We start from the raw sequence: 27,147 nt of genomic DNA, 5'->3' as shown, positions 1-27,147 counted from the left end.
TGTGTATTCCCTGATGGAAAGGGTTTGGACTAGGATCAGCTTTGTTTTGGTACTTTTCAGAAGCAGACATTTAATAACTGGTTGTCCTGGTTTCTCTTGCAGTTTCCTTCCCAGATGGGCTCAGTGCTAAGGAATTCCTTGCTGCTTCACTACATTAATTGTGTCAAAGATGAATCTATCTACTTAAGGCTCTACTATTGGATGGGCCAGACTCTTCAAGAAGGTAGGAACTTAACATTACCAGGTGTGGTGGGGAGGAAAAGGATATATTTGAGGCTGTAATGGTACTTAGCTGTACAGGCATATGTGATTATTTTTATGTACCAGTAAAACACTATCTGAGATGACAGCATCGACTTTAACAGTACCCATCCAGGGAAAGGGGCGGGGGTTGCATTCTGTTTCTGGTTGTTGCATCCTTGTCTGTACTCCTCGTACTCTGTTACATTATTCCCTCTGGTGTAGAATGCACTTGGTATAAGCTTGATAACCAGCAGTATGAAGAAGAGTTCAAGGACTTCCTGGATATCGTCTACAAGACAGAGTGTTTCTTGCAGGTAAGCACCTACTTAATGAAGCCCTGTACTCAATTAAGCCTTTGCTTAGGATGTATTTGTGACTCATCCATTTCCTGTGGGATGCCTTAAAGATTACCATGTTAGAAATAGCAATAAGAGATCAGCAAAAATGTGTTCAAAGGGCAAGTCCAGGTTGCTGAACTGCCCCCTCTTTCTGGAGGAATGATAATTTGGGAAGCAGCAGTCTTTAGCTGATGGATTGCATGAGGGAGGGACTCTGTCCTTCTCTAGTGAATTGGGGTGGGGAGTCAGAAAAGGGAAGGGATTGTGATGAATTTGTTTTTGAAGGTTTTAATCTTGTGCTCTTCAGAAGGGTTTCTCTTCCTGTGAAGAATTCTTGTATAAGAGCCTTCCCCTCTGGGATGGTTTCTGCTGTCGATCGCAAATCCTCAGGCTGGTGAGCTGGATCCCCCTCAGCAGCTTCTCGGGTATGTAGTCTGGACAATGATCTTGGACTATATCTGGTCTGACTGGATTGGATTTTTCCACAAATATTTGACTTCTCTCCTTTGTTTTCAGAAATGAAACCACATCTCTGTGAACCTCTGGCACAGCTTTTTTTTACATCATCCCTTTATTTTAAGGTAATTCAAGGTCATTATATTGGCACATGCAGATCTAGTTGGTATTGCTGTCCCCACTACGGGAGGTAGGTAAAGCAATCTACAGACAGTAAAATGGGCTTCCCAGTTTGGCATTGGATCTGGGCCTGTCCAACATGGGTCCTCTATGGTTTACAGAGAGAGTTAAAATGTATAGTTGGGAGGTAACTATTTTTAGGAAGCCCTCTGGCTTTTTTTATTTTTATTTTTATTTTTTAAAGTAGATTTCAACTGGAAATAAGCCACAGTGTTTGAAATACCAATATATTTTGCACCCACCGTGCTGCTGATTTAGGATGGTATAACCCAGTAAGACAGCTTTTCTTTTGTTTCATCATTTCAGCCTGAGTTCTGTGTCCCTGCACTTGTTGCACCTTCTGTTAATGTCCCTGCCTTGAGTGCAAGTGTCCTACATGGAGATCTACATGGAGGCTTCAGCTAGCTCTCTCCCCAGTCTGTCTTGTAGTCCTGATGACAAACTGTCTGAAACCTTCACAGTATTACTTTGAAAATGATGACCCATTTTTATTTAGCATTCAGACACTCCTCTACAATGTACATAATCCACTGCTTTCTTTCCCTCCTGCAGTGTAGTGTTCTTGAAAGTCTGAAGGAGCTGTTGCAGAACTGGCTGAATTGGCATGTAATACAGTTGGATATGGAGTCTGATCCTAAAATCAGTCCTTTGTAAGTTCATCTGAATTGCACACAATGTAGTATTTGGGTGGGGGGGGTGGGGGGGGTGTGGGTGGGGGGTGGGGTGGGTGGGTGAGGTTCATGAAAATATCCAGTTTTTATTCCCCACCACAAAAGCTGACTAAAGAGTCAGAAAATGCTTTACTGCTGCTGTGACAAGTAGCTTAGTTGTGAATCCTGTTCAGTTTGGTGGGTTTTTTGTATGTACTGCAGTCAAGGTTGCTATGGTTTATTCATATCTTGTATCTTGCAGTAACGTCATTAAAACCATGTATCTTAATGTTTTGTATGTCTTTTTTCAGCAATGTAGTACTCAAAGTAAATGAAAGTACCAATAGCATGAACCGCACTTGCAGCATTTTATTAAGGGAGTTCTGGGGTACGGCTGGATAGCCTCTGCATAATCCTTGTGTTTCCCGAAGTCAAAATTCCTTTTTCACTCATTTATACTTGACACAAACAGTATTTTTCTAGGCATAGAAAAGAATGATCATCTGCCTAGGGTCTCATACCTAACTCTTCCTCATATCTGAACATTTAATTCATATCTCTCCCTTTCTGATTTATGAGCGCTTTTTAAATTGTCAAAATAGTAAATATCCCAATTTATCTTGGACCACAAAGGAGGCAGGTTGGGATTAGTTTTGTCAATCCAGGCTTGAGGCTGTAACACTGAAGCAGTGATGCAAAAAGCTATGTTTGTAAAAATACTAACATTGAGAACATACATGCCCAAAAGTCAGCAAATTGAAGTCAAGAACCCTACAGCTATGAAGACATGTACATGTTTTGTGTAGTATTTTGGATAACTCTGTTCTGTTTAATTTGTGAATGTATCCAAGTTAATGTTGCTGACTTCAGCACTGAGGGTGGGGAAACCTAGAGTTCTCTTGTCATTCTGCTTAACTGCTCTGTATTTTAAAGCTGATGAATTGTGTTAACATTGTCTGTTTCTCCAACTGCTGTTCTAGGAACACTACTCTTTCTGGACTGGTGAACTCTGTGGCTGAGCTGATCCACTTTGTAGGGTGGATCGCAACTGTAGCACTGCGCTTGGAGAACAATGCTACTTTCTTGCTGTACTTTATTCTGGATTTCTATGAGACAGTATGTATATCCCATTACTCTTAGCATTTTAAGATGTCCCACCTCTCTAAGAGTAGTTTCCACTCATTGTGCAAGAGCATAAACTATCCTTCCTTGTAATAATTTGTAGATGTTATGCTTGATTAAGTGCTACATCCTCCTAATTGCTGGACCGGTCCACTAGTCATAGATGATAGCTGCTGCATCCAAGTTTAAGGCCAGAAGGACTACCAGATCGTCTAGTCTGTCCTGCACATTTCAGGCCACTAAACTCCACCCAGTTAACCCCCAAATTTTAGTCTAATCCAGATTTTTTTTAACTTAAATACTTCAGTCCTCTAGAGACTAAATTGTGTTCCACAGACAGAGAATAGGAGAGATCAAGAGGTGCTAATGCCCATGGCCTCTGTAATGGCATGAAATTGAGTAGGTGAGAGATGCCTGATGATCCTAGCAAGCAACCCAAACCCCATGTTCCAGTGGAAGGCAAAAGAATCACAGGGTCCCTGCCAATCTGACCTGGGGCACAATTCTTTCCTGGACCCAAAAAGGGCAGTCTGATCCTGAGCACGTGAGCAAAAGCATCTGAGAGAATTCTCTATATTGCCCGACCCTTCCAGGAGACCAACTGAAGCCCTGAAGCATGGATCCAAGTAGCTATCGTAGAGAATTTTGTATTGTTTTTTAAGAGGGTCGGGTGCTATTGATATTTTCTCACACACAGAATAGCAAGATATTAAAGGGATACAACTAACTTTAAAAAACCCAAATTTCAATACTTTTAAATACATTTAAAAATATTTTTATGAAAAAATTAAAACCTTTTCTTTACTGTTTGTTTCAGAGTGTGGTGGGTAAAAAAAAGATTTAAAAATAAAGAGATTTTATTTAAATTACTTTTTCTTTTTTAAAAAAAACTATTTGAATCTGACAACAATGTTAAGGTCTAAATTTATTATAATCTATTAAAATCATTTTAAATTAAAACCAACACTCAAGCAGTCCATGTCTGGGGCCAAAGTTTTTTAAATAAAGCCAAACCACTGAACCTGGAGGAAGTCACTGGCTAAACACCTGGAATCAGAGTTTATTGAAGTGCTAAACCAGCTTTTGACAGAACTGGTTAAATCAGCTAGTTCGTTCAAAGCTGAGAAATTGAGTTGAAAAAGCAAGAAAACTCTTCTTTGTCTTTCAATCAATTAATAAAAACAATGTGTGATAGGATGAGCAGCCTACTTCCAAAATCTTGAAGGATATTGTGACCAGAAGTAATTAGTTCAATTTACTCATACTTCCTTTTATTTAATGAATCGGTTAGTTATTTAAACGTAAAACATATTTTGATAATTTTTCTCGTGTCTAGCACATTTAAGGTAGTTTTATTTAACTAACAAAAACCATTAAAATGTTGTTTGTGTCCTTTGAATTGATTTCCAGTTTCTATCCACATACAGCGTGATACAAATCACAAGTGTAAAATATTAATCTACTAAATCCAAAATGCCTCATTCACCCTTTTCTAATATATGAAAAAGTTAAGAATCTGAATTAATGTATGTTAATCTGTATAACTGATCTAAATAAATGCACATATAGTGTAGTCTCGCAGTTGGCAAAAAGTACCCAATTTAGTCTAGATTTATTTAATTGCAAATCCTACGTGTTTTAATGGTTATCCACCAATGAGAATCAACCTTTTTTTTTAGAAGAATAACCTAAAAAGTACAAATATAAAATTAAGATTAAAACTGATTTAAAATCATGATTTAAAATGAGCAGGCTGTAAACCTTGAATAAATCACACCTTTTCCATATCAAGCTATATGTAGAGGGAAACAAATTCAAAGTGCACAAAACCAGCATTTTAATTTTAAAATCTCTTGGGGGCAAAGCTTTCTGCTGTGACCATGGAATCCCAACAGGCCAATTATAACTACATGAATTGTCTGTCTGTTAAAATTATTTGGTCTCTGTTATGTGGTTCAGACTTGCTGTTAGGTCAGGTCTGGTCCAGTCCAAGCTACAGATACAGAAGGAGCATAAAGGATCAGAGAGAAGGTGACTGCTGTATGTTCGCTAAAGGGAAAAATTAGATTTCCGCTACCCAGTGCTAGAGTGTAGGCTAATTTTCAGGGTTTAGACTGACATTTACACAGGCTCCTGTGCAAGGGTCATGGTGGATTCTACATCAGTGGAAATTTTTGAAATCAAGATTGGATGTTTTTCTAAAAGATCTGCTCTAGGAATTATATTGGGGAAGTTCTATGGCCTACCTTATACAGGAAGTCAGACTAGATGGTTACAGTGGTGCCTTCTGGCCTTGGAATATATGATGGACTTGATGTGGCTAGAGAGCAAACAAATGGAATTGCTTCTCTCCCACCTTCCCTTCCAAGGTGTCAGAGTTAACAGGAGCACAGACAAGTGATGTAATGCTCATTTTCCCCTGTAGGTGTTGTGGAGATTGATAACAGTGGTTGTAACAACCTGTCGGGATTTGTTTCCTTCCTGCAGGTGTGCGATGTGTATCTTAAGTATAACCTACCCTTGTTGGTGATGCCTCCTCCTGGAGTTTTTTACTCAGCACTGCTTAGCATGGATGCTGTCAGTCTGAACCAGCTTTGCTACATTATGTACAGGTACCAAAGATCGGGGAAGGCTTTCAACTTTATCACATCTTCTGTACTGATCATCCATTGGGGAGATGCCACTCTGTGTTGCGAAACAAGAGCATTGGAATTCCATGAAGTCTTTGGTGTTCTCTCCCTCTCTGTGTGCGAAAGGGGCTGGAGGGGGAGTTCTTGGGCTATTTTGAGTGCTGGCCATATACTTTACAGCAGTGATTCTCAACCTTTTCCATATCGTTATCCCAAGTAACAATAAAAACAAGTTTCAGGTCACTGCTCCCTCCCCAGGATGCCACCTCTGAGGTAGGTAGGTGTTCCTTTAATATTTTGAGAGACCTTAAGTAACTCACCTAATAGGTTTAATTCCTGACTGATGCCTAGAGCGTCAAACTCCCAGGCTTGTGCTCTAACCCAGTAGTTCTCAACCAGGGATCTGGGGTCCCCTAGGGGTTCTTGAGCAGGTTTCAGGGGGCCTTCCAAGCAGGGCCAGCATTAGACTCGCTGGGGCGCAGGGCAGAAAGCTGAAGCCCCACTGCATGGGGCTGAAACCCAGGGCCCTGAGCCCTGCCACCTGGGGCTGAAGCCAAAGCCTGAGCAATGTAGCTTTGTGGGGGCCCCTGTGACATGGGGCCCCAGGCAGTTGTCCTGCTTGCTATCCCTTAATGCCAGCCCTGGCTTTTATATGCAGAAAGCCAGTTATTGTGGCACAGGTGGACCATGGAGTTTTTTAGCATGTTATGGGGGCCTCAGAAAGAAAAAGGTTAAGAACCTCTGCTCTAACCACTAGACTCACATTCGTAGAAAAAGGAGTACTGTGCAGTGCTGTTTAGGGCAGCGCTGAGTATGAGGTGTTCTGCTGCCTCTGAGTCTGGGAGGCCTGGAGGCTGCCTGCAGGTCTGGAGAGAACATTGTTCATTTCTCTGTAGAATCTACTGAACTGCTGCTGTTCTTGGTGGTGTTAGTTCCAGTGGTCGCATCAGATAAGAAAAGTAGCCAATTGCTGACAGCTGGCCTAGGGCTGTCCATGTGGCTTTCTCTCTAAGGAGACTGCAGGGTAATTAACATGACAGAGCGCTCTCCCAGATACAAGAGCAGCTAGTGCTTATTTATACAGAACAACTGTCAGGTTCCATTACTTCCAGTGGCTTCCATTTTCTATACTCGCTGAATGAAAGGCTCCTTTTTAAAAGCACACTGCATTTTTGTGCTAGATTTCAGGGCTGCACACTGCATATAGCCTGCTGAGTCATATGAAAGTGATTTTTGTCTCTGATTTGGTTGGAACACATTGCTCATGCAATAAGGAGGTTCCTTCCAGTCCTATGTTCTCTGTTACTAAGGAACCTCAAAGTCTGTTAGTTGAATGAGAGCTCATCTTAGTGTCTTCCTTCTCCCTAGTCCCTGGATGGAGGCTGGCCCTGTGCCAAGTGGTGAAGTTCCTTTGAACTCATCCTTCCATCAGTGTTTATAATTGAGGCTGCATGTCTGTCACAGAGGTCACAGATTCCGTAGCTTTCTGTGACCTCCATGACTTCTGCAACTTCCGAGTTGGGCATCCCCAGGCCAGCAGCAGTAGTTTTGGAATGGGAGGGGGCTCAGGGCTGGGGTAAAGGGTGGAGCTTACCTGTGGGAGAAGGCACCCCAGAAGCAGCTGGCATGTCCCTGCAGCTTGTAGACAGACAGGCCAGGGGGCTCTGCATGCTGCCCTTGCATATAGGCACCACCCCACAGCTCCCATTGGCAGTGGTTCCTGGCCAATGGAAGCTGTGGAACTAGTGCTTGTGGAGGGGGCAGTGCATGGTGGCATGGTGCCCCTCCTGGCCTTCCTTCCTGCTAGAAGCTGCAGAGACATGGCAGCTGCACGGAGCTGGGTAGGGAGCCTACCAGTCCCACCAATCCTTCACCCCCAGCACCAGCGGGGATCTTGGGCCATCAGTACCCAGGGCACTCTTGGACTCCCCCTCCCCCCCATCCCTGGCCCCCCAGTCCAAGTTTTAGTTAGGGGTATATAGTACAGGTCACGGACAGGCCACAGACCGATAATTTTTGTTTACTGTCTGTAACGATGCTGGTTCTGGCGAGACCCAACTGAGAATGCCAATTCAGGACAAACTGCTTAAAGCAGGGCAGTTACAGCCCAAGGCTGGGGTTTTTCCACCTCTAAGGCAAACCAAACCAGCGAGACAGAGAGGATTTTGGTTTTGGCCTTCTGGCTAACCACAAGTCACACAAGCAATTCCCTTAGACACTCCAGTTTCCCAGTATTACCACCAGTGCTACTTGTTATGGGGACAAATGGTTATGAAAACCAATACCCCAGTAAAAGAAAAAGGTTCTCTCAATCCCAAAGAACCAAGCCCCAGACCTAGGTCAATATACAAATCAGATCTTACTCACAAATCTAAAATCTAAAGGTTTATTTATAAGAGGAAAAAGATATAGATAAGAGCTAGAATCGGTTAAATGGAATTAATTACATACAGTAATGGCAAAGTTCTTGGTTCAGGCTTGCAGCAGTGATAGAATAAACTGCAGGTTCAAATCAAGTCTCTGCAGTACATCCCCAGCTGGGATGGGTCATTCAGTCCTTTGTGTAAAGCTTCTGTTTATAGCAAAGTCCCTCCAGAGGTATGAAACAGGATTGAAGACCAGAGGGAGATGAGGCATCAACCCTTTATAGTCTTTTCCAGGTGTAAAAACACCTCTCTGTCCTTACTGTGGAAAATTACAGCAAAACAGAGTCTGGAGTCACATGGGAAGTCCCTGAATACTTTACTTTGAATTACAAGGCGTATCTATCTTCTCTCAATGGGTCAATTGTGTAGCTGATGGTCCTTAATTGGCCATCAAGCAGACTAGGCAGAGCGGACACCAACTTGTCTGGGGTGTCACCCAGAAGCATAACAGAGGTTTGAAATACAGACAGTATAGAGCCAATGTTCATAACTTCAGCTACAAAAATGATACACGTATACAGATAGCATAACCATAACCAGCAACCATAACCTTGTCTTAGACACCCTATTTGACCCCCTTTATACAAGATTTGTGCCACTACAGGACTTTGGTTGCAACAATGATCTATATGGTCCCAGTTCAAGTCAATAACGTGACGCTGCCTGTGATCTGTCCATGACTTTTACTAAGAATACCTGTGACTAAAATGTAGCCTTATTTATAATTGGAGGAGGAGAAAAGGTCAGCAGTCTTACTAGTGGAGTATAAAAGCTACCATTAACTTGTTCTGAAGCAGCACTCCTGTCCTTCTCTAGTATTTATCTGCATTAGAATTCAGAGGGCACTTAAGTCTCTCCCACTTGTTCATTCCTTTAGGTATCGAACCAACTTGGTAGCTGCGAAAGAAAATGAGCTAATTAAAAAGGTACCATGAACAAACCTTTGCGGTAAAGTACTGTGGACGGTAATAAAAGGGTTAAAAAGAAGTTATTGGGGAGGCAGTGCTTTAATGATACAGTTGCAAGGAATATGTAGGTAGTACACCAGTGCTGTGCAACTGAATTGTTTTCTGATCTCATCAGACAATACTGCAATTCAAGTTCAGTAGCCAGACTTACCAAGAGTACAACCAGTACATAATGGCCATGGTGGGCTGTCTGTGGACATCCAGTGCATTCCAGAAGGATATCCACCCTCAGGGCATTCGCCTAGATCCGGAAGTACTGAAGAAAACCAAAGTGCAGGAGGTCAGAAACAGCTTCAACATTGTCCACCACCCAGCCCTGATGGGCTATGCAATCCTCTTCCTGCAGCAGGTAAGGGTGTGAGCAATGTTTGGCAGCACAATAGTGGGGGCCACTCTAAATCAGTCACTCCACTGTGACAATTCAGCTGGAAAACTGTCCGTCTCTCCCCCCCTCCCCCCCCCGCGCACTGCTTGAGTTCACTTGTGTTTTCAAGCATTGGTACTCTGCTAGGTGGGCTGAAAACATTGCTCTGTGTTCATCTCAGCCCAGCAGCTCAATCTGAACAGTTTAGTTTGGGTTGTTTGCTTGGTATAAAACTACACAGGGCAATGGTTTTAAACATACTTTGCTTTTAGACTCCATGATTATAGTGTGGCCAAATCATTTTGAAGCATAGGTAGAAGTAATATAGATAAATATTAAATGTCCAAAAACTTCATAAACATGCAATCAAGGTTGCCTAGTGATGCCTTGTGCCCTTCTAGAATGTGGAGAGTGGCTCAACTTAAACCTCTTGAAAACCAGGGAAATGCAAAACTAAGGTACATGCCCCCTCTGCAACACAACCTTAACTGTCACCTGGAGCTGGCACTAAATACTAGCAATAGTTCAATAAGCAGGGAAGGCAGCATAATTAATAGAGATGAGGCTGTTCTATGGGAATTTGTGATGGTCTCCACAGATTTGAATTCCAGCATTTGTCTGCATGCACTCCAAATGCCTTTGTTGTATTACCTGTAGCTATATTGAATGAGGGGGGAATAAGCTGGAGCAGGTTGACAGAGCTGCTGTTGTGATATGATGAGATGCATGTGTACTTAGAAGGATAAAGTATGTCCCATTTCAGCACTGAGTTTTGTACAGTGTGTCTGCAGAGGTGTGCCTAGGTGACTTCTTGGTATGGGGCTGGTCAGCTTTCTGTGGCATACATAACAGTGGTCTTTAGAGCTTAATGAGGAGGAAATGAAGGTAATGTCTCAGAAGGAATCCTCAGGACATGGGTGAAAGGGAGGTAACCTTTAGCAAATCTGGGGTGGCTTGTGTGGAGTAAGCTCAGGGTATGCCTACACTGCAGTTAGACACCCGTGGCCATCTGATTCGTGTTGGTGGGGCTCAGGCTAAGGGACTGTTTAACTGCAGTGTGGATGCTCTGGCTGGAGTTCAGACTCTAGGGGCTCTGAATCCCAGAGCTTGGACTGCAGCCTCAGCTGGAACGTCTACAATGCAATAAAACAGTCCCTTAGTCCGAGCCCTGTGAACCCCAGTCAGCTGGCACTGGCCAGCTGTGGGCTTTTAGCTGCAGTGTAGATGTACCCTCAGTGTTTGAGTGTAGGCCAAGTGTAAGTAGGTCCTGTTTGCTACTCCTGTGAGTTTTGCCACAGCAAACAGGCGTTTAGACTTGGTGCTCATGTGCTGTCTTGCCAAAGGGTTTTGCAGTATCTGTAAGTACTAGTATGTGTTTTATTGGCATACTGGGACCTTACTCTGCCATCTTTGAGCTAAGGTCACATTATGGGGGTGGCATGTATCTTACCTTTGCATTTCTGGTGTTCAGAGATCTAACTTCAGTGCTCACCTGGGGGGCAGGGAAAGTGGCTTCTTCTCAAATAAATGTCTACACTTGCATCTCAAGAAGTGAGGTTTTTTACCCACAAAAGCTTATGCCCGAATAAATCTGTTGGTCTTTAAGGTGCCACCGGACTCCTTGTTGTTTTTATGGATACAGACTAACACAGCTGCCCCCTGATACTTGTACACATGTTTGTTTTGCTTCAGATTCACTCTTGACCTTAATCTAAGTTAACTTTCAATTGTAGGCAAGCCTTCAATTCCGTTGTTTAGGAAACATCATTACATTATCCTAACTGTATTTCACCTTTCCTCTCTAGTCACTCGCTGCTAATTTCCTTGACAGTACTTCTAACGTAAAATCAAAGTCTGCAGGTGTGTTTTAGAGCACTTTAAAACATTGCTCTTAAACCAGCAGTCTTTGGTCTCAGGGCAGAATTTCCAAAAGGAGCCCATGCAAACAGAGTACGGGATATGCACAACATGCATTCTCTGAAAACTGCCATCCTCTATCCTACCCTTGAACTTTCAGTGCAGGGGTGCAGCTTATACTCCTGAGGGAATTCTATGCCAAAAATATTACAAATTCTGCACACAATATTTTATTTGTCAACATAACACAATGTAATCACACCATTTTCAATTATTTTGGTAATTTATTTCAAATACCTATCAGCAAGTATGTCTGTAACAATACAGTCAACAAAAAAGATTCAAGAAATGTTTTTTTGACAAATAGTTTCCTTGCTAAGAATATTAGTACATCTATATGGCTCCAAAGTGAGCGAGAGGGGACAGTGTCTTGCACATATACCCAGCCCTATTTTCTCACCACCACCACCTGGGTCCAGATGTAGGGCAAGCAGGCTCAGCCCGGCAGGATCCTAGTGTGGGTGGATCCAGGTGTGTGGTAACCTGGGTATGGGTGTCTCAGTGGGGGGGATCTGGATGCACAGGGCCTCATTGGGAGATTCTGGGAACAGGGAGAATGGGACTCTGCAGGGGGGATCCAGGTGAAGGTTGTTGGGGCTCAGCAGGGGTGTATGGGAGGGATGGGGCATGGCAGAGAGTCTGGGTACAGGGGGCTCAGTGGAGGGCTCCAGGTGCTTGGGGGAGTGAGGGTTGGTGGGATGGGGGTCTAGGTGCAATTGGTGGGGTCTCGGTGAGGCAGGGGTCCTGGTGCAGCTTGTGGGGGCTTGGTGGGGTGGGGGCTCGACAGGGGAGTCTGGGTACTAGGTGGCAGATGGGAGGGCAGCTCTTTGCACAGTGGCCCCTCACCCAGGGTATGATGGAAGCAGGGTGGGTGTGGAGCTTCCTGCAGACCTGGGGGTGGAGCTGACCCAGCCCTGGGAGCAGGCCATTCAGGGAAAAAAAGTCCGGTATACTGTCCCTCTTCCCAGCCCAGCTGCGATAGCAGCTGGAGCCCAGCACAGGGTAGGAGCCACCAACAGTGCTCTGGGTGCACCGCAAGAGGGACAGAGAGAGCCCAGCACCCTCCCACAAAGCGGTGATTTAAGTGTCTCCCAGCTGTTCTCAATGCCAGAACCAGACATGCCCCACCCCACCCCCAACTGCTGCCTGGGAGGGATGCATGAATCAAATGTTCTCTGAAGAAAGAGTAAAATCTGCAGGGGATATTAATTATATTCTTGTGCAGTGGCACAGAATCCCCCCAAGAATAGCTGCTTAGATTCTAAGACCACAGCATGTTAGAGCAACTGGGTGGTGCAAGGTAATTACAAAATGTAACTATAGTGTTTGTTCACTTAACTGAACTTTGAAGGGATTTTCCTTATGTTCTCAAAAATGCTTTTACATGATAAACAAAAGTTGGGAGAAGGGAATTCTGACTTCTCCAGCATTACAGCAAGACTTTTTTTTATTTTTTTTTGGGTCAAGTTCTTTTCCTTCCATCCTTCTCCTGAGGTCCTCTTATACCTCCCCGCACCTGTAGAAGACATTGCTGATAAGCAGTGCTAGCATTCCTCATCCTGAAGCACTGACTGTTCTCTACCTGGAAACCACAAACATGTTTAAAGAGTGTTAGGAAAACAAAGGAGAGGAAAAGTTCTTGTATACAGTACCTGGTTTTCCTGAAAACATGCTCCATTGTTGAGTAAATCTTTCCAGAGCACCAGAGGGTGCTGCTCTGCAGCAGATTCAGAGAAGAGTCCTTGAAACAGTGAGGTAATAAACTAAGCCTCATAGGGTTCTTTACTCTTGTTCCCTTTGATAGTGTTGAGATGGTGGTTCCTTAGCCTTTGAGACACAGGAGTTCAAAAAGTTTATAAATATTACTTGTTTCTGTCCAGAAGTATTGACTTCTAGCAGAGTACTTTCCATGATACTTTGCTATTTATGGACTGGTGTCAGGAGAATCTACAGCTCCATCCTGGTGCATATTCACAATTGCCATAGCTTCCTTGCACTCATGGAGCTCCTGCCTTAAGGGGACTCAGCAGGGCTGAGGCTCGGCAACTCAGGACAGAGGGTTTTATCTGATCTAACTTCTGTTTATTTAATATGCTTTTTTCCCCCGCAAGGCTTGGCCAGAAGATAAAACCCTGAACTTCAACTTAATTAAGGTAATGTGTTTTGTTTTTTAAATATTATGTGAAAACTGGCTGTATTTAGCTATAGGTTAGTAATATAAATACATCTTCAAAAATACCACATCCAGGAGAAGAATAAGGAGCTCGAAAGGAGGGTTTATGTTCTCATCTGGTCATGACACATGAGAACTCAAAGATGAATACTCATGGACCCAGAGAAGCTTGCATCAGTTGTGTCCACTACAAAGTTCCAGCTGTTCACAATGAGGACAGGACAGTGTACTCTAGTCTGGGAGCATTTTGGTATAGCAGCCATGTACAGCCAGTGGACTGAGACTGTTACACACCTCTGTCCTGAGGCTGCATTTATTGTAGGTCAAGAAGTTCCAATTACCTCTTAACTATTGGAGAATTTGTTCCTGGGAAAATTCTTCTCTCACAAATGGATTAAGCTTGTCAGAATTTCCAGTATCAGTCTAAATAGTGTTTGCATTCTGGGGGAGCGGTATATTCTTTTCTTTAGCAGTACATTCACTTTAAAATTAAAGTGAACGTGAATGGTGCTAGAGGCAGAAATCCTCCACTGAATAGGGTCAGCCTGGGCAGTGACTGTTCAAGCTTCCCCTTGTGCTGCCCTGTCAATGTACCTCAAAGCTGAGCTAGGGTAACTTCTCATTGTAGGACGGGGAGTTCGGTTTTATGGTTCATTCAGTCCTCAGCCATTTTGCTGGACCTGCCAAGGAGACCACTAGTGGGCTTCTCTCTACCAGAAATGGGGTTTATGTAGGTCCTGAGTAGTTACCAAATGGTAATGACTTTAGATCACTATCAAGGTAGGCCAGTTTTGAAATGGTGACCTATAGGTAAAAGGCTCAGTGTCAGATCCTATGAGGCATCCAGTCACTTGGGAGCCTGAGGTGGGATGTAATCTTGGTGCCAGTGCATAATCATGTGGCAGGGCAGGTGTATTCAGGCTTTTACAGTCTGTATTTCCATATTTCCAGGTTAAGGCAAAAGGAGGCTACAACTGCATCTATGGCCCCAGACACTTAACTGCCCTATTTCTGTTTCTATAGGGGAGGAGGTGGAACTGGTATCTGGAATATCTCTATGTGCAGGGGTTACAAGGCCTGAAACTCTTCATCGAAAGCAGCATCAATCGTGTTTCTCAGGTCTCCCAAACCAAGTCAGGGAATGCTCAGGTGTAACAGACTGGTTCATATGGATTCTTCTGGTTGTCCAGACCAGGAAAGCAGAGTATAGGAGGCCCCGCCTCTGACCCCTCTGTCTAGGGGAAGAAGTAGACGCAGCCATTAGCCGTGTTATATTTTGATACTGACGTCGCCTTAGGAAAACAAGGACAGAGAGAGAATGGTTGAACTGACCTTATTCAACAGTACACTGAACCTGGATGTCCCTGCCAAACTTCTGTGGTGTGATGCTGCTGAGTTTGTATCCTGTGCAATTCACTATCAACTTCCTCATACTGGAATGTCTATTTCAACTAAGCCGCAGACACCTCTGCCTTTCTTATTTCAGTGCTCCTTCAATTAGAAGTGATTCCTGACCTCCCACTGCAGTGCGCGTGCACAAACACCTTTCTAGGGTATTGAATATGTTGACTTGGGGACTTTAAGGAACCTGCTGGGTCCTCTGTGGTGGAATCTATTTATACTGGTTTTGAGGGTCTGTGACAGGCTGGCCTGACACCTTAGATTTTGCTTTCAGTGTGAAACCTCCTGAGGATGCTTTCCTTTGTACCAGTCTGTAAGACATTCTCACGCTGCAGCTGGAAGATTTAGTGCTGAAGTTCACATTTTATGGATGCTTTGAGCATCCTAAGGGCATTGGTAACAGCTCACTATTTTCTTGTGACAAGTCTCAATGCAGTTTTCCCTTTTGTGCTTGTAGCAATGTACATAACTGTATATTATATATGTTTATATTATGTAAAATACCGCCATAGTGCCACTGCAGAAGAACTGTCTTGTGAAATGTTTCTTCCTTCCTGCCCTTTTTAAAACTCAGATCCAGTTAAAAGAAACCAAACTCTATTTCCTAAGCTAGATATTTTAGGTGAACTTCATACTGATGGTCCAAAGCAGGGTTGGGACTCTTCAACTTCCATGCTCAGAGGATGAGAGAGAGAACATTGATCATGATTCTAAGTAGTTTGTATTTTCTTTCTGCCTCCAAAAAGGAGACACTTCAGGAAATGTTGATGTGTTTTTCCTTTTTCAACAATGGTTACCAACAGATGGTGGTGTCTTGCCTGTGAAAAATCCTGCTTGTTCCTTTGTCTCCAATACCATATTAGTCTTGGGGTCACATTGTTGAAGGCTAATGATCTTGTTAATAAACTCTTATGTTCAAACAGTGGGTCTGAGAAATGGTTTTTTACTTTCTCATCTATGGCTATGCCCACCTGTATGGCTTCTATCTTCCCAGAGAGGGGGAGAACATTTTGCTGAAAGACTTTCACTCTTGACAGAATGAACTGTTGTATGACGTTAACTTGTGATGTCTTCAGGCTTTTTAATCCCCCCCTCTGTAGAGCATAAAACTAGGTCACCCTCATGGGGTCCCAATAGGAAAAAGATATCTCCTCATCCTTCCTCTTTTAAAGGGTAGCTCAAGGCCCAGAATGCATCCTACTGACATTCTCACTGTGCTCCAGTATCCCTTCAGGTTGGGCTCTCTTACTTGGTGACTGTTCCACAGTACTGAAGCTCAGCCCACCACATCAGTACCAATGGCCTCCATCCAGCTCTCCTTGGTATCATCAATCCCAGTACCAAAAGCTTTTATGATGTCACATGATCTTGCAGTGCAAGCTCTACCCAAATCACCTCTCCTCTGTGGTGAAAATACCCTTCATGGTACTGGCCACTAATACCATGCAGTAGTAGTACAGAGACTGGTTTTGCCTGGAGCTCCTGTTAAGTAAACTCCACTTTTACAGGTGGAATATTCATTTTCAGCCTCAGGATGGCAGGGAGATATCACCTAATTGCTCTTCAAGGTCTCTCTCATTTAATTCCTTTGCCTGCAGTAGGGAATCTGGAGCACATTTTATTTTAATAGACCATGGGGTTCACTATGGCCTTTCCCCATAGTGGATCTCAACTAGTTATAGACCCATCCACAAATATCGTGAGAGCCTGTCTCCGACTTCTAGGGCATGTGACTTCCTGTGTTTACGTAACACAGCATGCTAGACTTCACCTGCTCTGTGCAGCGAGTGGTTAAAATCTCTCTATCCAACATACATCATCTAGGTGAAAAGAAACAGGTTTCCCCAATTTTTATTTGGAGATAGGGACCATCTTTGTTATATGTACCGTGGGGTCCTGCTCCATGACTAGGACTTCTAGATGCTATGCTTATACAGATCATTGAACTTGTGGAAGAATTCTCTAAAGGTATGCAAGGAGGGTACCCTTTTTTTTCCTACCGTTGCCATCAGGCTGCTGCTGACAAATGCTTCCACACGCTCCTAGGGAGCCCCGTTAGGCCATCTCCAAACCCACAGTCAACTTCCCAGGAAGTCTGCCTTGAAATAAATTATGCTGGAGTTTGGGAGCTATTTATCAGGCATTTGCAGCATTCCATTCTGTAATGAAGGAACGGACAGATCAGGACAATCAATGCCTCAGTAATGTGTCAGATCATGCTCATTTCTGCCTGCTGATATTTCTTATTCCTTTCCTCCCCCTCCCCATGTCAAAAAGCTGAGAGTTTAAGGAACTGATGTATTCACCATGAAATTACTCCAGGAGCTTTTCACTTACTAGGTTTGCAGACCTAGTGCTTGCAGACCACCTTAGCAGGCAATTTGCAACCAACCACAAGTAATCAGTCAAAGACACCATCATGTGAGGTATAGTCATCCACACACTTTTTGTTGCAGGGGGTGCGTGTGTCAAAGCTCCAGTTCCCTGTCATGCCTTCTTACATGTCTGTACTCCAGGGATGTTATATGCTTACTTGCCAATTGCTTTGATACCATGGGTTCTAACAAAGCTCAGCCACGATGACCATGTAGCACCACTACTGGCTTGGCCAATGCAATTCTAGTTCTTGGACTTGTTAGTTTGTGGTGGATAATCAGCTGAACTTAAGCTCCCTGTATGATGCTGTGGCCAAAAGAGCTAATCTGATTATGGAATGCATAAACAGGAATCTCAAGTAGGAGTAGAGAAGTTATTTTACCTCTATATTTGGCACTGGTGCATCTGCTGCTAGCATACTGTGTCTAGCTCTGGTTCCCACAGTTCAAGAACGATGTTGATAAATTGGAGAGGGTTCAGAGAAGAGAATGATTAAAGGGTTAGAAAACCTGTGTTTATGGTGATAGATTGAGCTCCTTGAGGCTATTTAGCTTTAAATAAAAAAAGGGGTGACTTGATTCCTGTCTGTAAGTATCCACATGGGGGAACAAATATTTAATAATAGGCTCTTCCAGTTAGCAGCAAAAGTTCAACACCAGCCAACAGCTAGAAGTTGAAGCTAGACTGTAACATGATGGCTGGCACCTAAGCAACTCTAGTTTTCCCCTAATTTAGGGCTCCTTAAACAAAACCCATATAGTCTCTCTCATTCAATCACAACCCTTCTTGAGGTCAGGTTTCTTTATTTGCAAAGCTCCAACCCCCCCTTCTCCAAGAAAAGCCCCACAAATTGCCCACCCAGCCTTGAGAAGGATCTTCTTCCCCAGCATCAACACTCTTCTTTGGGAGCCTTTGCAGGATAGCTGCAGTTTTGCCCTCACTGAATGTCCTCTGATCCTTTATAGCCCAGGTGGTGCCCTGCATTAATTGGCTCAACTGGGAGCACCTGCTCTGACATAGGGGCACTGGGCCTATTTTTAAGCACGGAGGCCAGCCACTCTGTGACAGACAAATTCAGACTGGAAATAAGGTGTAAATTTTTTAACATGTACTGCATGAGAGTAATTAACCATTGGAAAACTTACTAAGGGTTGTGGTGGATTCTCCACTGATAATTTTAAAATCTAGATTGGATGTTTTTTTAAATCTGATCTAGCAATTATTTTGGGAGAGTTCTATGGCCTGTATTATACAGGGAGTCAGACTAGATGGTCCCTTTTGGCTTTGGAACACATAAATCTATCCATCCATCCTCTACTACATTTACTGCTTCTTCCAGAAGGAGGTACTATACGTCTCCTTCATTACACATGGATGCCAACTGGCTAACCTCCAATCTTCTTCAGAGGTCCAAAATATACTAATTCATCGTGGGGAAATATTCTACCAAACTTACACATTCTACCAAGTGGAAACTGTTCACTATTTGGGCCCAACACCAATTATCATTTTTGGAGACTTGGATCGTCTGTCACTAAAGAGCTTGGAGTTGTGTATAAGCTCCTTTAAGAGTCCACCTGGCAGCACTAATAGCTAACTATCCCTGCATACAAAGTCACACAGTATTCTCCTACTTGATGAAAAAAATCACGAGGAGTCCTTGTGGCACTTTAGAGACTAACAAATTTATTTGAGCATAAGCTTTTGTGGGCTAAAACCCACTTCATCAGAGTCATGGATTGAAAGATACAGAAAGCAGTATAAATATTACAGCACATGAAAAGATGGGAGTTGCCTTACCAAGTAGGGGGTCAGTGCTAAAGAGGCCAATTCAATTAAGGTGGAAGTGACATAATCTCAACAGTTGACAAGAAGGGGTGAATATCAAAGGAGGAAAATTACTTCTTTGAGTGCTTGCTCATATCCATTCCAATTAGGTGTGTGCGCGCCGCGTGCACGTTCGTCGGAGACTTTTTACCCTAGCAACACTCGGTGGGCCAGCAGGTCGCCCCCTGGAGTGGCGCCGGTATGGCGCCTGATATATACCCCTGCTGGCCCGCCCGCTCCTCAGTTCCTTCTTACCGCCCGTGTTGGTCGTTGGAACTGTGGAGCATGGCTAGCCGTTCTCCACCTCCCTAGCGTTTCACTCTTCTGCAGTTTAGTGTATATAGTTCAGTTATTATAACAATAGTTGTAGTTATAACGTTAATTTAGTGTAGTTGTAAATAGTTATACTGAGGATCGGGGGTTCGCCCCCTTTTCCTCCCCGCGGTGCCGGGGCCCATGCCCGGTTCACCCGGCTTCAAGCCTTGTGCTACCTGTCATCGGCCGATGCTAACAGGAGATCCGCACGACTCCTGCCTGAGGTGCCTAGGCGAGTCCCACCTTGTGGACAAGTGTCGGATCTGCAAGGCGTTCAAGCCCCGAACGAAGAAGGAGCGGGACAGTCGCCTGAAGCAGATCCTGATGGAGGCAGAGCGGACTCCCCCACCGTCGGCACCGACTCCGGCACCGGGACCAAGTGTCGCCTCCGCTCCGGACCGCCCGGCGCCGGCGAAGGCTCCAACTTCCCGCTCGGCACCGGCCCGGCACCCTAGCCGGCACCGCTCCCTCTCCCCGAGGAGCAAAAAGCACAGGGCTCCTGCGGTGCCTGCAACTGCACCACAGTCAGAGCGTGCCTCAAAACCTGACCGCCCGGCACCGTCATCCGCCGCGGTACCGAGCGTTGTCGCACCATCGACTCCAGCCCCTCAGAGACCGTTGAGTCCGGTGCCTTTCAGCTCCCCAGTGAGGACAGGGGTCGAGCTTGTCGCGCCCTCCACACCGGAGGCCTTCTCAGCGGCACGCGACCTCATCACACTGACAGAGCCCGAGCTGCCCCAACCCCCGGCACCGCCGGTGCGGGTTATCCAATCGATGGGCAAGCCCGCCATGGTACAGCCGCATTCACCAGGTACTACCGGGCATCGGTCCCGCTCCAAATCGAGGGACCACTCCCAGCGTCGCCGCTCGCAGTCCTGGGACCGCTACCTGCGGCACCGGTCGTACTCGCGACACCGTTCAAGATCCCGGTCGCCGTCGTACTACTCTCGGCACCGGTCTAGATCACGGCACCGATGTTCCTGCCGCAGCCGGTCCCGGCACGGCAGTGGACGGCACCGGTCGACCTCCCGACACCGAGCCGGTAGCAGGTCCCGGTCTAGATCGCGGTACCACCATGACTCCCGGTACCGTTCACCGGCACCACGCAGCAACGTTGGGATGCGCAGGGGCCTGCCACAGTCTTCGATGGCTCCTCCATGGCCTTCGAGGCACTCGTCCGCTTCTTCCCATATGGACAGCGCCTCTTACGGGGGTTCGGATGTTCACGCCCGCATGGACCAGGGTCCACCTCAATGGTCCTTTTGGACGCCCTGGGCGTACCACCAAGCCCAGGGCGAACCTTCGGGACAAGCTCGCTCCAATCCATCGGAGCGTCATGCGCCAGAGGTCACAGTCAGTTGGCCCCCCCCCCTCAGGTATGGAGGAAGACCCCACGGATCCCCTGGTGCAGCAGGGTGCCCGGGAAACGGAGGCCCCTCTGGACTAGGCTTCCGTGCAAGATCCACTCCTCCCTGGGGTGTCTTCGTCCTCGTCCCCGGGTGAGGCGGTAGCGGGCACATCTTCATCAGGGCCTCCGCCGATTGATCTCCGGGAGCATCAGGACCTGCTGAGGCGAGTTGCCCAGAACATAAACCTTCCTGTAGAGGAAGTCCCGGAAGTAGAGGACCCGGTAGTAAGCATCCTCTCAGCGGAGGCACCGACCAGGATAGCCCTCCCCTTCATTAAGTCGATCCAGGCGAAGGCAGACACCATCTGGCAGTCTCCGGCCTCCATTCCACCCACTGCCCGTGGCGTGGAAAGGAAGTATATGGTACCATCCAATGGGTATGAGTACCTCTACGTACACCCTGCTCCTGGTCCTTGGTGGTACAATCAGTCAACGAGCGGGAACGCCACGGCCAACAGGCTCCTGCACCAAAATCCAGGGAAGCCAGACGCATGGACTTGCTGGGCCGTAAAATTTATTCTGCTGGAGGCCTTCAGCTCCATGTGGCGAACCAGCAGGCCCTCCTGAGCCGTTACAGCCACAACACCTGGGAGGCTGTTGTCAAATTTACAGAGCTGCTCTCCCAGGACTCACGCCAGGAATTTTCATCTCTCCTGGAAGAGGGCAGGAGGGTTGCCAGGACCTCGCTACAGGCGTCCTTATATGCCGCAGATTCAGCGGCGAGGACTCTGGCGTCGGGCGTAGCCATGCGCCGTATATCGTGGCTGCAGTCTTCCGGGCTACCGCCGGAGCTACAATACATGATCCAGGACCTGCCATTCGACGGGCAGGGCCTCTTCTCTGAAAAGATGGATCCCAGGCTACAAAGCCTGAAGGATAACCGGGTCATCATGCGTTCACTGGGAATGCACACGCCCCAGACTCAGAGAAGGCCATTCCGCCCCTACCATCAGCGCACTTACCCCCCGCCTCGCCCCAGACAAGATTTCAACCGGAGGCGAGGCCGTCCAAACCATAGACGGCAGTCAGGTCCTCAAAGGGGTAACACTTCCGGGTCCGAAAAGCCACCTCAGGGACTCAAGGCGAACTTTTGAAGGTGCGCCCGAGAGCAGCTTACCAATCCCCCCTCTGGATCCACTTCATTTCCTCAACCGCCTCCGCCACTTCCTACCGTCATGGTCCCAGCTGACTTCGGATCGTTGGGTCCTGAGCACGGTGCAGTTTGGTTACCATCTTCAGTTTGTTTCTCCACCCCCTCCCATCCTCCCTCCTCGTCCCTCTTCGGGGGCCCCTCTCACGAGCAACTTATCGTCCAGGAGGTTCGCAAGCTCCTGTCCGTTGGGGCGATAGAGGAGGTGCCAAGAGAGCTAAGGGGCAAGGGGTTTTATTCCCGGTACTTCTTAATCCCCAAGTCAAAAGGGGGCCTACGACCCATCCTGGACCTGCGAGGCCTGAACAAATTCATCAAAAAGTTCAAGTTCCGCATGGTAACCTTAGGAACCATCATCCCTTCCCTGGATCCCGGAGATTGGTACGCCGCTCTCGATATGAAGGATGCGTACTTCCACATTGCGATCTTCCCCCCGCACAGACGGTATCTCCGCTTTCTGGTGAATCAGGACCACTACCAGTTCACGGTCTTCCCCTTTGGCCTCTCCTCGGCCCCCTGGGTATTCACCAAGTGTATGGCGGTCGTCGCGGCTGCCCTGCGACGTCGTCGTATCCATGTCTTCCCTTACCTCGATGACTGGCTCGTTCGAGGCACGTCGGAAGCGCAGGTGACCAGGCACATCACCATCATCACAGAGCTTTTTACGAGCCTAGGTCTGACCATCAATCCGGACAAGTCCACTCTAGTGCCTACACGGAGCATAGAATTCATAGGGGCAGTGCTGGACTCCAACCTCGCGACGGCCAGCCTCCCCTGGCACCGATTCCAAGCCATAGTGTCCATGGTCACAAGCCTGCGGGCCTTCCCGACCACATCTGCTCTAACGTGCCTCGCTCTCCTGGGGCACATGGCCGCATGCACCTTCGTCACCAGACATGCAAGACTCCGCATGCACCCGTTGCAGACCTGGCTCGCGTCGGTCTATCGACCAGGCAGGGATGCCATAGACACAATCATAACGATTCCACCGAATGTTCTAGGCTCCCTAGGCTGGTGGACAACGCCCTCCCAAGTGTGTGCGGACCTACCGTTTCATGCCCCACAGCCCTCAGTGTCCCTGACAACGGACGCATCATCGCTGGGCTGGGGTGCGCACCTGGGGACCCTACGTACACAGGGTCTGTGGTCGCAGAGAGAGTTGACTCTTCACATCAATGTGCGGGAGCTACGGGCCGTTCGCCTAGCATGCCAGACATTCCAACGCCATTTGCACGGCCGTTGTGTTGCGGTATTCACGAACAACACAACGGCCTTGTATTACATCAACAAGCAGGGCGGGACCCAGTCCTCCCCGCTGTGTCAGGAAGCAATACATCTGTGGGACTTTTGCATAGCCCACTCTATTCATCTAGTGGCCTCCTTTCTCCCGGGAGTGCGGAACACCCTTGCGGATCACTTGAGCAGATTCTTTCTGTCCCACGAATGGTCCATCCGTCCGGACGTCCTCTATGTCATTTTCCAGAGGTGGGAGTTTCCCCAGATAGACCTGTTCGCCTCCAGATCGAACAGGAAATGCCAGGTGTTCTGCTCCCTACAAGGTCACTCCTCGGGCTCCCTGTCGGACGCGTTCCTCATACCGTGGACGGGTCGTCTTTGCTACGCCTTTCCACCCTTCCCTCTCGTCCATCGAGTCCTGATCAAGGTCCAGAGAGACAAGGCCCGCCTCATCCTGATAGCTCCGGCGTCGCTGCGGCAGCCTTGGTACACCATGCTGCTCGACCTGTCCCTGGCGAATCCAATTGCCCTACCTCTTTGGCCGGACTTGATCACGCAGGACTTCGGCAGGATGTGCCATCCGGATCTACAGTCCCTCCATCTGTCTGCGTGGCTCCTGGCTGGTTAAGCCAGTCTGAGTTGCGCTGTTCCGATGCAGTACAAGAAGTGTTGTTGGGCAGCAGGAAGCCTTCCACGCATTCAACCTACCTAGCGAAGTGGAAACGCTTCTGCTGCTGGTGCAGTCAGCACGGCCACGACCCACTCGCCGAGCTAGTCCCCACCATCTTGGACTACGTGTGGTCTCTCAAGCAGCAGGGCTTGGCGATCTCCTCTCTACGCGTCCACCTCGCGGCTATATCCACCTTCCACCCAGGCGAGGCTGGCAAGTCCGTATTTTCTCACCCAATGGTGTCAAGATTTATCAAGGGTCTGGAGCGGCTCTACCCTCAGGTCAAACGGCCTACCCCTACTTAAGACCTGAACCTGGTTCTAACCAGGCTAATGGCGCCCCCCTTCGAACCATTAGCCACATGCTCGCTGCTGTACCTATCCTGGAAGGTGGCCTTCCTAGTCGCTATTACGTCGGCCCGGCAAGTCTTGGAGCTTCGGGCTCTGACCGTGGACCCTCTGTATATGGTGTTCCATAAGGACAAGGTACAGCTGCGACCACACCCGGCGTTCTTCCCTAAGATCGTCTCCGCCTTCCATATTAACCAAGACGTCTTCCTGCCAGTCTTTTACCCAAAGCCGCATTCATCCCGAAGAGAGCAACAGCTCCACTCCTTGGATGTCTGAAGGGCTCTCGCGTTCTACATTGAGAGAACTAAACCCTTCCGGCGTTCACCACAATTGTTTGTGGCAGTAGCGGAACGCATGAGAGGCATGGCAATCTCCTCCCAGCGTATCACATCCTGGGTCACGTCCTGCATCAGGACATGTTACGACTTGGCCAGTGTGCCAACGGGACCCCTTACCGCCCATTCTACCAGGGCTCAGGCTTCCTCGGCCGCGTTTTTGGCTCATGTCCCCATACAAGAAATCTGCCGTGCGGCCACATGGTCTTCTGTACACACCTTCGCATCACACTATGCGCTGGTACAGCAAGCTAGAGACGATGCCGCTTTTGGCGCAGTGGTTTTACAGTCCGCAACGTCTCACTCCGACCCCACCGCCTAGGTAAGGCTTGGGAATCACCTAATTGGAATGGATATGAGCAAGCACTCGAAGAAGAAAAGACGGTTACTCACCTTTGTAACTGTTGTTCTTCGAGATGTGTTGCTCATATCCATTCCACACCCACCCTCCTTCCCCACTGTCAGAGTAGCCGGCAAGAAGGAACTGAGGAGCGGGCGGGCCAGCAGGGGTATATATCAGGCGCCATACCGGCGCCACTCCAGGGGGCGACCTGCTGGCCCACCGAGTGTTGCTAGGGTAAAAAGTCTCCAACGAACGTGCACGCGGCGCGCGCACACCTAATTGGAATGGATATGAGCAACACATCTCGAAGAACAACAGTTACAAAGGTAAGTAACCGTCTTTTTTGTAGTGCTAACGAGGCCAACGCAATCAAGGTGGACATCGCCCATTTCCAACAGTTGACAAGAAGGTGTGAGTATCAGCAGAGGGGAAAATTACTTTTTGTAGTGACCCATCCACTCCCAGTCTTTATTCAGGCCTAATTTGATGGTATCTGGATTGCAAATTATTCCAGTTCTGCAGTTTCTTGTTGGAGTCTGTTTTTGAAGTTTTTTTGTTGAAGAATTGCCACTGAGCTATCCCTCCCTCCAATGTGTTCCATAATGAACACATCCTGTGGAAAGTGTTGGGAGAGGAATGATTATCAAGCCCCCCGCACCCCTACAGTGCTGGCTCTCTCCAAAAGCCATGTGCCCAATGTACAGCAGGGTCCAGAAAGAGTGACTTACCCTGCCCCTGCGGCTACTCACCATTTTGGAAGTCTTGTGGCTTATGGTGCTTGCCTGGGGTCAGCCAGTTAGTGACAGCTGTGTGAGTACTGGCTGTGTTTTAAATCACTGAATCAGTGTTTTTTGTGTTGCAAACAATACTGCTTCTGTAAAATGTTGCATTTAAACTTCACAATCACAGAGATAACCTTTGGAGCTCTGCCTCCCTCTTTGTTATCGGCGGCTGAATGGCTGCACAGAATTAGAAAGCAGCCAAGAGCTAAATAGGACTTTCTATGTGATGTTATGATGCACTCTGCAGCCAAGAAACAGGAATTGAAGGAGTGGCAGGACAGTGAGAAGAGAGACCAAAAGGAGAACGTGGCACGCCAGAATGAAGCCCCGGAGCAGCTCTTAAATGTTATGGCGCGCCAAGCAGACACGCTCCAGGCGATATTAGCTCCGCGCCCACCCTCCTCTGCAGCCATTGTCACAAACTTTCCCATGCTCGCCCCAGACACCACCGACACACTCTTATCAACCTCCTGGCTCCAGTCTATACTCATGGCATTTCACTCCTCCCTCGTCACAGTTCAGCACTGCGGACTCCCACTGCACTCAACACCCATCTCTCTGCAGTTTGACCCTGCTGAAGTACAGTACCCGCTGCACTGTACTGCAAAGAAGAAGGTTGGATATGATCCCTGGACATACACAAATCTTTAGCCATCCCGGGACTCGCACCTCCTCCTGGGGCCTTCCCTTCCCCTGTCCCCCTCACTGCTGATGGTTTTTTGTTTGTTTGTTTGTTTGTTTGTTTGTTTGTTTGTTTGTTTGTTTGTTTGTTTTTTGTTTGACTCTCCTCCAGTTGTTGTTTTTTAATAATAGAACTGTGTTGGTTTGATGAAAGCAATCTTTATCTATTAATTGAAAGCAAACAGAGTCTTGCAAACCAACAGACAATTCTTAAACCTTCATATTGCACCGTCTGCATCAATCACAATCACCTCCTAGCATTGCAAGCACTGCACTCCCAAGCATAGCAACAAATATTAGTGGCTTTCAGCTTCAAATTGCTACCCCAAGGCATCCCTGATCCTTGTGGCCTCACACTGCGCCCCTCTAATAGCTCTGGTCTCTGGCTGTTCAAACTCAGTCTCCAAGTGCTGAGCCTCTGTGGTCCAACCCTCAGTGAAGCTTTCACCCTTCCCTTCACAAATATTATGGAGCTTACAGCACGCGGCTATAAGCATAGGAATATTGTCATTGGCCAGGTCCACCTTCCCACAGAGATGGCGCCAGCGGGCCTTTAAATGGCCAAAAGCACACTCAACAGTCATTCTGCACTTGCTCAGTCTGCTGAACCGTTCCTTGCTGCTGTCAAGTTGCCCCGTGTATGTCTTCATAAGCCATGGCATTAAGGGATATGCGGGGTCTCCCAGGATCACAATGGGCATTTCGACTTCCTCTACGGTGGTGATCTGGCCTGGGAAGAAAGTCATAGATTAGTTCATAGATTATTAAGGTTGGAAGAGACCTTGAGAGATCATCTAGTCCAACCC

General features: G+C 47.1%; 1 protein-coding gene across 3 annotated transcripts in view; it reads left to right on the top strand.

Moving 5' to 3' along the window:
• CENPI (centromere protein I) overlaps positions 1–15,782 on the top strand; it is a 29,471-nt gene extending 13,689 nt beyond the window's left edge. For 2 of the 3 annotated variants that reach the window (XM_030576154.1, XM_030576155.1), the window contains exons 11-21: positions 103–223; positions 466–557; positions 889–1,006; positions 1,098–1,162; positions 1,770–1,867; positions 2,848–2,983; positions 5,477–5,601; positions 8,923–8,971; positions 9,129–9,362; positions 13,406–13,447; positions 14,491–15,782. In XM_030576154.1, coding sequence (XP_030432014.1) covers positions 103–223; positions 466–557; positions 889–1,006; positions 1,098–1,162; positions 1,770–1,867; positions 2,848–2,983; positions 5,477–5,601; positions 8,923–8,971; positions 9,129–9,362; positions 13,406–13,447; positions 14,491–14,622 — 1,212 coding nt within the window. In that variant the 3' untranslated portion in view covers positions 14,623–15,782. The remainder of the gene's footprint in view (positions 1–102; positions 224–465; positions 558–888; positions 1,007–1,097; positions 1,163–1,769; positions 1,868–2,847; positions 2,984–5,476; positions 5,602–8,922; positions 8,972–9,128; positions 9,363–13,405; positions 13,448–14,490) is intronic. The other variant, XM_030576156.1, reaches the window with a different exon arrangement.
• The last annotated feature ends 11,365 nt before the right edge of the window (positions 15,783–27,147 follow it).

This window comes from Gopherus evgoodei, chromosome 9, assembly GCF_007399415.2.
Source record: "Gopherus evgoodei ecotype Sinaloan lineage chromosome 9, rGopEvg1_v1.p, whole genome shotgun sequence".
NCBI classification, from domain to species: domain Eukaryota; kingdom Metazoa; phylum Chordata; order Testudines; family Testudinidae; genus Gopherus; species Gopherus evgoodei.
This window is presented reverse-complemented; position numbering and strand designations above follow the sequence as displayed.